Below are 12,169 nucleotides of genomic sequence, written 5' to 3' on the forward strand. Positions count from 1 at the left end.
AGACAAAACATGAACATGTGAAGATATGTTTCTAGGTTTCATTTTTATGTTAATGATATTGAATGATCTTCTTAAATTACACTTCTTTCCCTATTTTGTGATTATACAATAAAGGTTTATTGAGAGTGGCTTGGGGCACAATATGCAACCCAATATGTAGAAGTGCAGTTTTCACAATTAATAAAACGGAGAATCAATAACAATACGAGTAATGACAGGCTATTGGTATCTGTCAATAGGACATGAAAGTGCAGAGACTGTGATATACACAGATGAAACCTCTCAATACACACTATTAAATGCTAAATACTTAATGTCCTGATGCTCAAACCCATATAGAAAATACTGTATATGTGGAAAGAATCATTTTTGGATAAACATCATCCTTAATCTCGTTGTACGATGTTGCAATGACAATAAAGTTTCTCTTATCTTATCTTATCCACAGTAAGTTTTCATTAGAATCGTATTGTATGATTTACTGTGCCTTGTTATAGCTTATACCTATGAGCGTCGAGGTGTACTGGTATAAAACTCAATTTTTTTTTATTCATTTTTTTTCTAACAGCAGCATTTTTACAATAAACTAATTAGCTCCCATACTTCAGGATTGTTGACTAAAGCTTTTAATTTCTTAAAATGAGGCAATGTTGCCGTCTAGTGGTTAGAATTGGATTTATTTTGAAAAAGGATTGATGCACATCCAATGTTACTCAATGGGGTTAAAGAATGTGAAATAAATACACAATACAGATTATAAAAATGAGACAACCCAGGCGACAAGAGCATGTAACACAGATCCAGCAGCGTTTCACTAATGAGACCCACAGCTGTTCCTGTGTCTACTGGCTTTTATTTTGTAAGGCGTCAACAGGTGAGCAGAGCTGTCAGGTCGATTATTAAATGGGTTTTAGATCCATAGAGCAGCATTAAATATCTTACAGTGGACATGAAACGAGTCGAAAGTGTTTTGTTAATCCACCTATTTAAAAACAATAACTACAAAATGTTTCAAGTCTATTCTCTGCAACGCTGTGTGCAGGTTTACCTCAGGAGGAGGAGCTAGCTTAGCTTACAGGCTGTCTTAGCCAAAAGGTAGCGTAAGCTTTGACGTTTTCACTCAGTTTAAATGGTTTTAGGGATTTTGTTTAAAACCATATCGACCTAGAATCAGTTTATTCCGTCAAACACAGTTTCAGTTGAGGTTTTGTCAACTTTAATGTTGATTTAATGCGAAGCTAATTCATTGGAGGAGCTAGTTAGCTAGCTGCTTAATTAGCTAAAGTTAGCTAAGTGTTAGCATTCGGCCCCATTTACGTTATGCTAACTAGTTCAGCTGTTACATCGGTATAGTTAAACATCTGTAGTGTTATATACTTTGAATATATCACTGGGAAGACCATGTGTATCGTCCCTTCGATAGCTCAGTTGGTAGAGCGGAGGACTGTAGAGGCAGCTCGGCTGAAATCCTTAGGTCGCTGGTTCGAATCCGGCTCGAAGGAGACACGTGTTTTTTATTTCTTCTAAACAACTTCAGCTCTGCAGCATCTGTGTCATTCCTGCAGACACGTTACATGTTGTCCCATCAACAGGAACATTTACGACCGTAAAGTTAAAACGTTACGTTTTCTGTTCCTTCTTTGTTTAACCATAAACGTGACACTTAGTTTTAAATGGTTTATGATCATACCTGATGCTGTTTGTTGTTTTAAACTTCATACAGCTTTTTCTGTATTACTGAGTTTTAAATGGTTTATGATCATACCTGATGCTGTTTGTTGTTTTGAGCCTACATACAGTTGTTTGTGTATTGATTAGGATGAATGTTATGAAGCAACAGCAGGCTTGGTTTGACATTTTGAATAAACCTATTCAGATCCTAAAAATAGAAACTGGGATACTGTGTAAAAATGTAAACAGTGCAGGAACACTGTTTTATTTTTCACTTCATAATGTACCACAGGTTTTCAATAAGTGACAGGTCTGGGCTGCAGACAGCGTGTAATGAGCCTTGCAATGCAAATCATTGCATTCGGTTTTTATTTTCATTATCCCAGCTTTTTCTTTTATTTTGTCTCCATGTTTGTTTGTGTAATCTTTAAATATTTGACAAGCTGCCTGCCTCGGTTTGTAACGTACAATTTTATCGTCCTCAGGCTTTTCCTTATACGTCACGGTGGCAGAGTGGCTTTTCAGGCTCGATTGGTAGGTGTTGTTTAACTGCACTAGTTGGCTTCTGTTAAACTAACGTTTTTAAAGTTCAGCACATATAAAGAATAAAAGCTTGTGCAATGGTTAGGTTGAAACCTAAGCCATCATTTATGTTTACACTGTGTGGACCATTTGACCACTAGCTGGAATTCATAGCATTAGTATAGTATAGTGACATATTTTCTGATAGTTTGCTATTTCATTTCTAAGCATATTTGTTAAATTCAACACTGATAATTCAAGCTATTTTGATATTTTACAGAGAACTCTGTTTAATTTGTTGGTTCCAGCTTCTCAGTTATGAAGATTTAATACTTAATACTTCTATGTCAGACAATAGCAACTGTATTTGGGTTTATGTCAGCTGGACTTTGGGTAAATTATAATTTTTCAAAATTTGGTATATTACATTAGCTACAGCTCTACTCATAACAGCGCACTTCACATACTAAAGCACAAACTTAGAATGTATCATTTATTTAGTAGATGGTGTTATTGTTTATATTATAATCAGAGGTTGCCTTTAACGCTTATGAAAACAAAACAAGTTTTTTATTATCGCTATCTGACATATAGCAGCTTTACGATGTTGTGCATTAAAATGTGTTATTTAAGGAGTTTTGTATATATCTTAGGGACACAAGGAGATTCTGTCACTACTGCTGTTTTAACTACTGTCAGTACTGCTGCTACAATGCTCTGAATACTTCATATCATTTCTGTACTACCACTTCAACCAGAAACAGTTTGTTTGTCATGAGGTAGATTAACTTCTAGGAACCACAAACATTCACTGTATGTACAGAAATATCAGGAGGAATAGTGATCTGAGAGAAAGGAGTACATCAGTATGTTAAATGTTAAAGAAGGCAGCTTTAAAAACATTTATTGTTGAGTTGACCAAGTTGGAAAAGTGTATAGATGACAGTCATTTAAGAAAGAAATGTTTATGCTTCATCAGTAAAAAGATTTGATATGAAAATGGTACAGTGGCTGAGGTAGTTATATGGCAAAATAAACTAAATTAGGCACATTCCAAAGGGACAACATTTAGTTTAGATGAAAACAGCTCAGTACAGTGGTGCAGAGCAGGATAGAAACACCCAGAAATTACTAAAGAAATGGACGTGAACTTTATTAAGCACACCTAAAATGAAACTTATTGTACAGATTGTAAAACCCAGCGAGGCAAATGTGGAACCTCTGGGATATAAAATGTGATTTGATAGTTAATCAGTACCTCTCTGACAGCGCCAGATAAAACTGGACATTATCTTTTGTGAAAGAAAAATGAATGACTGAGCAGGTACTGTGTGTTGGATTACATTACATTTTCTACAGATTTAAAGTGGACACTGGCTGAACATGAACAGTAGTATATCCAGTTCTTAAATTACCAACATATCAAGTATTAAACACTTTAATGTTCAAAATTTAAATGTAAATTTAGTCTACAGGGTGAAAAATCTTACAGGGTTTTGGTTGGCTTTCATTAAATTCACAAGAGTGTCTATAAATGAATCTTTTTGTTATTACAAAAAAGGGGGGAAGTGGAGGAGACATGCACAGAGACATTCACTCGTGGCGAACTCGCTTCCTTGGTGATGCAGGTGATTCCAGGGAGAAGGCGGTAGGAGAGACGGGGCGAGACTCAGGGATGTACTCCGACTGATACTTGTCAATGTATGGCTTGGCCACGTTCCACACCTGAGTTGAAAAGATAAACATGCAATTTTTAAGCTGCAGTTCCTACACTGTGGAGCTTACGTGGTCCATTAGCACATTTTAAGGGTGAGGGTCGGCACTTGCCTTCTGGTCAATTATGAGACGGTGAACAGCTTCAATATCTGGAGACATGAATCTGTCTTTAATCCACGGTCTGTAACAGACAGAAAAGTATTGAGTCAGAGACAATCATTTGTGTTAGACTGGATAAATATTAACTATCCTGTCCATGATTTCAGTGAACTGAAAGTTTTGTACCCTTGCCACATCTGTTTGACTTACTTAACCACACTGCGCACAAGGTCGTAGACCTTCTCCAGTGGAGTGGTGGTACGAAGTGGGCGCAGGAACTCGATACCCTGACAGGCTGCCAACAGCTCTATAGCAAGAACTAGTCACAGAAAACATCAAGATTAATCAAAATGCACAATATTCAAACTGATTTACTGTTACACAGAGATGTATACACACACTTATTGTGAACGCTATCGATTCATTATCAGTGTTAAGCTCCTCTCCACCATTACAGTCGTAAAAATTCAATGATTCCAGTTGTATCCATCTCCAAACAAACTGCATCCATATCATTGGTTAGCCACAAAATTACTGCTCTAATTTGGGATGCCAAGTAATAGTTCCTCAAATTGGGCAAATTCAATGCTCTCTTACTTTTTAGGAAAAGTAATAGCTTATATTTGATTCTTACTTTCTTACATTGCCATAAAAATCTCACCATAATTTTGTTTAAAAGGTAAGCCAGGGACCATAATAAGCAATCACAGAAACAGAAACCATAGACTTGGCAAAATATTCATTCTTTATTCATTTTTACTTTTTCTACTTTGGTCAGGGATAAAATCTCCCATCTCTCTAAATCCTTCTTAATTTCCTGTAATTCGTTTCAATTGTTGTATATTATTGTATCTTGTCTTGTGAATATTTTTTTCCCACAAACTGTAGAAATTTAACCTCAGTCACATATTTAGCTATGTATTTATTTTTAACTTGAAGCTTTATGGTTAACCACTGCAAATCCACTCAGCGAGCTCTGATATCCAACTATGCAAATGTTTGATCAGGTTTTGGTTGGTGGTTAGTGTGCACTGACAAGATTTTCAACTCTGTTACCTTTGCCCTTTTTTGTGGCAGAAGCACCAAGATGTCATTGGTTCGAAGGCTCATGTAAAATTAGGTGATTTAAGCAGATAGATTAAATACTCATACTAGTTTTGTACACTAATACATTTTTTTTAGCAGATTATGTTTATGATAGCTATTTAACTATCACATTTATTGACGGTTAATTATTTAGTGTGAACACAAAGCGTTTTTGCTGAGGTCTACATGCAGTACCTAAATTACAAACCAAGCACTAGTTGATTAAGTGGATTGTCTGGGTGTCTGAAATAAACAGTTACGCTAATCTGAACTGTGATGATAATACTAGCACATGGAAAAAGGGACTTACCTTGCTCGACATGCTCTATGACTCTCAGGGCCTTCCTAGCGGCCCAGCCTCCCATGGAAACATGGTCCTCTGTCGCTGCACTGGTGGACAAGGAGTCCACAGAAGATGGATGACACAAAACTTTATTTTCTGAAACTAGACATAACACAAACAAGTTCTTAGTAAATTATCTTCTAAAATGTGACATAATACAGGAATATAATAAAATGTGGTTTTACCTTAAGGGTGAAACCTATACTCATTATTAAAACCTATTTAATTTCTATGTGTTTGCACACTAACCCAGTGCCGCTGCAGTACAGTGGGCAATCATAAAGCCAGAGTTGAGTCCTCCCTCTGTGACGAGGAAGGCAGGCAGCTCGCTCAGAGCAGGGTTACACAACCTCTCAATCCTCCTCTCGCTGATCGAGGCCAGCTCATGGACTGCAATGGCTAAAAAGTCCAGAGCCTATAGAGAGAACAAGACAATCTAATAGAACATAATTAACAGAAAACACCAAAAAGATGTTTTGAGTCTCAGATAATGTGGACAGAGGTGTGTGATTTACACACCTTAGCTGGGTATTCTCCATGAAAATTGCCACCTGAAATGGTCTCACCTCTTTCTGCAAACACCATCTTGTGCAGACATTAAGAAAGATACGATAACAATTTGTGGTGTAGAGATAAAAGGTGTCAGATATCGATTAATTTAACAAACCTATCCTCTATTTTGCAAGTCAGGTAAGGATACAGGGTTGTCAGTTGCACTGTTAATTTCTGTATTGATGATGTTCTTGACAAATGCTATTGTGTCGGTGGCAATACCATGAACCTGTGTAAAGAAAGGTATGCTCAGAAACACAGTTTCTCAGAAATACAGTCCTATTGAACAAACAACAATCCACCACAGTTTTACAGGAATGGAGGGTGTACAGACAGGACAAACGTCTGATTTGACTGATTGACTTTTCAAAAGGCTACCTGAGGACAGCATCGCATGGTGTAGGCATCCTGGACTCTGTCACAGAATCTGTGACTTTCTAGGAAACACCAGATGACATACAATGAATACTACATATTTAAGAGTGCAACGTTGGCAGAGTATTACTAAGAGATGTACTTTATGTACACTGCCTGTTCAAAAAAAAAGGTCACCACCTGGATTTAACTAGGCAAATAGGTAAGAGCCTCCCATTGGATAATTACTGCATGGATGATTATGTTTCAGCTGGCAATACGTTATTTAATCTTCAAGGAAAAAATGTGGTAGGAAATAAAATCTTGAATGATTGATGACGATAACTTAAACGTTTGGTGAAATCAAATCAAACAAATTAACAGTAGAAATCACAGCTAGTGTATGTTTAATAGTGTAAGCAAGAGCATTTCCACAAGCACAAAGCGAATGAAACTCAAGGAATTGGGACTAAACAGTGGCGTAGCCTTGAGAAAACCACTTGTCAGTGAGGCTAATTGGGGAAAAAAGGCTTCAATTTGCTAGGAAGCAGAAAGTATGGACTCGGGGAACAATGGAAGAAGATCATGTGGTCTGATGAGTCCAGATTTACCCTGTTCTAGAGTGATGGGTGCATCAGGGTAAGAAGAGAGACTGGTGAAATGATGCACCACTAGCCATGATGGGTGCTTGTGGGGATAGTGCCATGATCTATGGTTGCTGCAGTTGGTCAGGTCCGAGTTCAGCAATGTTATGTGACCAGCTTATTCCATCAATGGATTTGCTTCATCCCGGTTGGCACAGGGATATTCCAAGATGACAATGCCAGGATTTATCGTGCTCAAATTGTGAAAGAGTGGTTCAGGGAGCATGGTGCATCATTTTCACACATGGATTGGCCACCACAGAGTCCAGACCTAAACCCCATTGAGAATCTTTGGTGTGCTAGAGAAGACTTTGTGCAGCGCTCAAACTCTCCCATCATCAATACAAGATTTTGGCGAAAAATTAATGAAGCGCTGGACGTGAATAAATGTTGTGACATTGCAGAGATCAAAACATATCAAAACAATGCCGTAATCAAAGGCGGTCCAATGAAATATAAGAGTGTGGGCCTTTTTTTTTTTTTTTTTTGGAATAGGCAGTGTATATCCCTGTGGGCAAATGCAACCTCTGCATTTGATCCATCCTGACTATTTGAAAGAACTGGTTAACTACTTTGGTGCTGCACCTCTAAAACCAGTTAAACAGTGCTAGCAGTATTTCTTTGTATGTATTCTCAGTAGGACTAATGCCCACATACATACACAAGCAAAATGTGTCCTTAACCATTTACTTTCTGTTTTAGAACATGGTTTTGTCCTCTGACCTGCAATCTGGGATGGATGGTGGTCAGAGTCTAGCAGTGAGCAGAAGCGTCGGGCCACCTCTATCTGTCCTGGGTGGGGCCGCAGTGAATGGATGTCTATTTGGAAGGAGACCAGAAAATGAGAGAAGCTGGACAAAATTAGGATTCTTAAAACTAGAGGTGAATATTCATCTGGTTTCATAATTTAGTTACACTAAAGCTTGTGCTTACCACTGTCAAATGCCTTGGTTGTTCCCTTCAACACCTCCAAGGTGAGAGCAGCAATGATGTCTGCCTGTCTGGCGATCGCCTGGGCTCGCTCCACGGCCTCTGCCCCCAGAGAGGTGATCATCTGAGTCCCGTTGATCAAAGCAAGGCCCTGTGAGGATAAGACAGACCTTTTTAAGCTACAAAGATCTGCTGTTGTAGAATGTTACATGTAGTTAAATTTTTAAGGTAACAACACTACATTTCAAATTAAAATATACTTTTTATTTTCCTTGATTTGAAAGATGCAGTTAATATTTTATTATAATCAAAATATTTGATGGCCTGATAAAATGTTTGTACCTATAACTTTTACCTCGACCTACTATAACATAAAAATGTAGTTTATGCTTAAATGTATCTGTAGTAATAAGTCATTGTGAAATTATATGCTATATAGTCGATCATCTGCAAATATCACACTTAACATTTGATAATTTAAGAATACTGCAAATATTTTAAGTAATGGTTGAATATGGGAGTATTCTACACTCTATTTCACTTTTAAATCCTACTTTTTTAAAACAAATATTAGAGAGTATTGTTAGTTTTAAACATCACCTCTTTAGGTTTTAATGTTATTGGCTTCAGTCCATGGGCTTCTAGGACCTGGCCAGAAATGAAAGGAGAAAACACACGCAAACGGTCAAGTGTCATCAAAAGGCAAATATTTTCCTACCGGACCCTGTAGCCTTTCACTCTTAGAAGCAAAAGGCACATTTCCTGCAGCATTAGGTAAGTTATTGTTTTACAGCCATGGAAAAGTTGTCATGACCATTCTGAAAAAAAAATCTTACATATTTGGCATCAGCCCATCCACTCTTGGGGGACCACATTTTACCCTCTCCCATCAACCCCAGGGCCAAGTGAGAGAGGGGTGCCAGGTCTCCACTGGCACCCACTGTTCCCTTCTCTGGGACGAAGGAAAGGCAGGAAGCTGCAGTGGCAGAATGGGTTAGAGATGATTAGTTGCATGACAGGTTTTCTAGTACTAGATCATTTAAAATATAACTTGAGTCATCTTCTTATTAGTATTAGTAATGTATTAATCATGCTTTTAACAATCCCCATACAATATAGTAATCCAAGTCCCTATAATGTTGTGTGTCAGGCTGATGTGACAACAATGGAAGTTTATGTCTCAGACAAACGGCTAAACTACTTCAGTCAACTGCAGCTGATGGCTGAAGCTTGCCTGTGCAGTTGAAGCTCACCATTAAAGGCCTGGATCATGGCATGAAGAGTTTCCAGAGAGACTCCACTGTGCCCTTTGGCCAGAACATTGATCCTCAGAGCAAGCAGCATGCGGGTCCTCTCTGGGCTTAGTGGGTTTCCCACACCTACACACCACAAAATAACACCAATGATGGCTAAATGCAAAAAGCCTTAAAGCACTAAATGTCAAGACATATTAAAGATCTGCACTTTAATGTGAGCTTTACTGAGAGTTTTATTACCAGCTGAATGTGACCGCACCAAGTTCTCCTGCAGCTCCCTGTATAATTAAAAGGGCAGAGCCATCACTCGGCACATACAAAAGGTTTATACTAACAGAAGATCACAAAGAAAGTAAACTTTTCTTTACTTGAGTTTGCTGACGGGAATAACCGTTCGGGCAAATTTACCAAAACCTGTTGTGATTCCATAGACAACTGGAAGAAGAGAGAGATACAGAGACCTGAATTCATAGACTTAATAGTTTCTGCTGTAGTTTTGCAAGAGCTGATGAAGATAAAGATCAATGCATTTAAGGTCTTTTTAGATGTACAGGAATTCTAAAATGTATCTTAACCTTTGTTTTCTTTGACAATGGTGTCCAGAAGCTCTCTGGATTGCACAACCTTTCTTTCTGCCTCCGGAGTTAGCTGAAAATGTTGGTAAAGTAAATTATTATGTTAAGATTATCCCATGCCACTTAAATACACCTTGTTCATCATTACCTTTATCTTGTAGAGTCCCCTGCCTAAGTTGAACAGATCGGTTGATGTCAAGCTGTTGCCATCCAAGGAGATATACTGCACAGGGAGATGCTTGTTGAACTAAAGTGGCCACTATAATATGCTTTTGATTTTTCATAAAATGTGTGAACACTTACTTCTTCAGGTTCTTTGTAGGCTGCTGTGCTGTTTGACATAGTTTAAGGATAACACTCAACAAAACACAGTGTTTCCCTTTACTGTCACATTTTCTTACAGAAATTATAAAACTCCATGGTAAGTTATTGAATATATCACAGATTTGTTTTCATTCCAGCTCTTTGTTACTCAAAACTGAAAACTATGTAATGTCATAAACAAATGGAAAATTTCTTTATTTTTAATTGTACCCAATATAATTAGTACGGCACACTGGTGTAAGGATACATATGGGAAACACCAGGCTCGCATGGGATGAAGTCAGGAGACATGGTATCTCCTTCAATAGCTGAAAGAAAAGGGGGGGAAAGAGGAAAGATGGTACTCATTTCTTTTTAAACTTTTGTTGTTGTGAGTGAATTAACTATTGTTATACTTATTATTATATTATTGGTAGATAGAATAGGTTTATTATCTTTCATGTATTATATTAATACTGGATTAACTACGCGCAATGACGCACAGATTACGCAGAGGTAGAGCTAAAACATCTCCACTGTCTCTGTATGTCACCGTTTTTAATGCATACATTTTATAATTTTTTTCGTCCACGTTTATTACCGAGCTCGACAAAGTCATTATCCTCCAGTACATCGTCGATGGTGTCATCCGCATCCAGCAAACCCAAACCCTGGCACCTGCGCACAACAAAACGAGTATCCTTCACAGAAGTGATGCCGCCGTTGTCCGGTTTGTTCTTGATGTAACGTTTGAGAGCTTCCTGTCCGAGCCACCCGATGGTGCTGGTCGTGTCCCGGCATGGCACTGCCAGCCACTCATCTCGGATGTGGACTGTAAAACGAGGCATCGCGCTTCTGCGGGACTTCAGCGGCAATGAACGCTGCTCACCTCTCTCCGCCGTTCCACCTCCAGTCGCAGAAAGTTTATCCGCCAATCAGATGCACCAGTCCCGCCTCTCTAGTGTCACACCTCCGGGACCACTGACCTTTAGAGGTCAGTTACAGATGTTTGGACCGTATTGACCGAAATGCGTTCACGTGACGCAAAGGCGCCAGTGGCACAAGACATGGGCTTAGAAACGTGATATGTGGAGTTTGGACACTTTGACCGCTGACCTATTATAGGCCTACTAGTTGACAGAATATTTACTAAAAATGTTAAAATCGAACCAACTATTCATTTACAACCAACACTGTCAATTATATAACCAGTAACGTGGCAGTCAGTTTGCTAAAATAACCTAACAGGAAATGTAATCGCAAATAAATTGGAAATAGTTCAGACCATGCATTTGTCTTACTAGAGGTGCCTTCACTTGCTTTTAGACCATTTGTGTGCATGTGCATGTCAGAGCGGCAGCAGGTTCCTATCAACAGTTGACCACTTTAGTAAAACCTGGCAACGTGTTCTTGAGGATCCCACTTCAGTTGTCAGCAATGTACCAAGGATGTTATTCTAACCTAATCCCAGATTTCTCCTTTTCCAGATTAGATTCGTTGCACAACACCCAACACCCCTGCACCCTGTTGCACAAGAGAATAAATCATACACTACAAAACAAATGTTGAGCAAATTATTGACAATATATTTAAAATACCTTGACTAAAATTAAGAATATGGTAGTTATCAGGCCCCTGAAATAAGGCTCTACATCTGTCAACATTGTTGTGCATTATTTGTATGAATTTTAAGGACACCGACCGTTTGTTGTGTGATTTTTTTTTTTTTCTGAAGTGCATGTGAAATTTTGCTAGAAAAACAGATTAATCAATCTGTACATACGTGTAAGGTGTATGGATGTATGATTAAGAAATTGGAGCTACACCACTGCACATACCTGGGTTCAAATTTGGGTTTAATTTCTTGTTGCATTTATCCGCTAGACTACCCTACTGTTTTGTTTTTCATCATAGACACCCCCACCTTTATCATATATTTATATCAATATAAAAATCAAATACATATTTAATTCACCTCACATCTCCTGTAGGAATGATTTGAATAGAATTAAACCACATTCCCTTATTTTTACCTGTGCAGTGAGGTGTTTGAAGTAACGAGGCGTACCTGAAATCATCACACTTGTCTGCTGACTAATGTGAGTTCACGGGCTGTAG

General features: G+C 38.2%; 1 protein-coding gene, 1 long non-coding RNA gene and 1 other non-coding gene across 4 annotated transcripts; 2 read left to right on the plus strand and 1 right to left on the minus strand.

Annotated features, from left to right (window-relative positions):
- Positions 1–773: 773 nt before the first annotated feature.
- LOC113166258 lies at positions 774–8,101 on the plus strand. Of its 2 annotated transcripts, none has more exons than XR_003299164.1 (4): positions 774–874; positions 2,157–2,205; positions 7,690–7,869; positions 7,962–8,101. It is a non-coding gene; the product is annotated as an uncharacterized LOC113166258 (long non-coding RNA). The 2 variants fall into 2 exon arrangements; XR_003299165.1 differs by lacking the exon at positions 774–874 and adding an exon at positions 1,057–1,095.
- On the plus strand, positions 1,414–1,502 carry trnay-gua. The gene is given in 2 exon segments: positions 1,414–1,450; positions 1,467–1,502. It is a non-coding gene; the product is annotated as a tRNA-Tyr (tRNA).
- On the minus strand, positions 3,330–10,970 carry hal (histidine ammonia-lyase). Its single transcript, XM_026366301.1, is given in 21 exon segments — positions 3,330–3,824; positions 3,826–3,918; positions 4,021–4,090; positions 4,219–4,327; positions 5,405–5,539; positions 5,687–5,852; positions 5,957–6,022; positions 6,138–6,218; positions 6,368–6,426; positions 7,711–7,806; positions 7,921–8,068; positions 8,518–8,565; positions 8,754–8,893; positions 9,171–9,296; positions 9,414–9,451; positions 9,542–9,608; positions 9,749–9,821; positions 9,897–9,971; positions 10,052–10,079; positions 10,320–10,380; positions 10,653–10,970. Coding segments are annotated over 21 exon segments (2,007 nt in total). The 5' UTR covers positions 10,900–10,970; the 3' UTR covers positions 3,330–3,743.
- Between the last annotated feature and the right edge of the window lie 1,199 nt (positions 10,971–12,169).

The sequence above is a fragment of the Anabas testudineus genome, chromosome 6 (genome assembly GCF_900324465.2).
Source record: "Anabas testudineus chromosome 6, fAnaTes1.2, whole genome shotgun sequence".
Classification (NCBI taxonomy): Eukaryota; Metazoa; Chordata; class Actinopteri; order Anabantiformes; family Anabantidae; genus Anabas; species Anabas testudineus.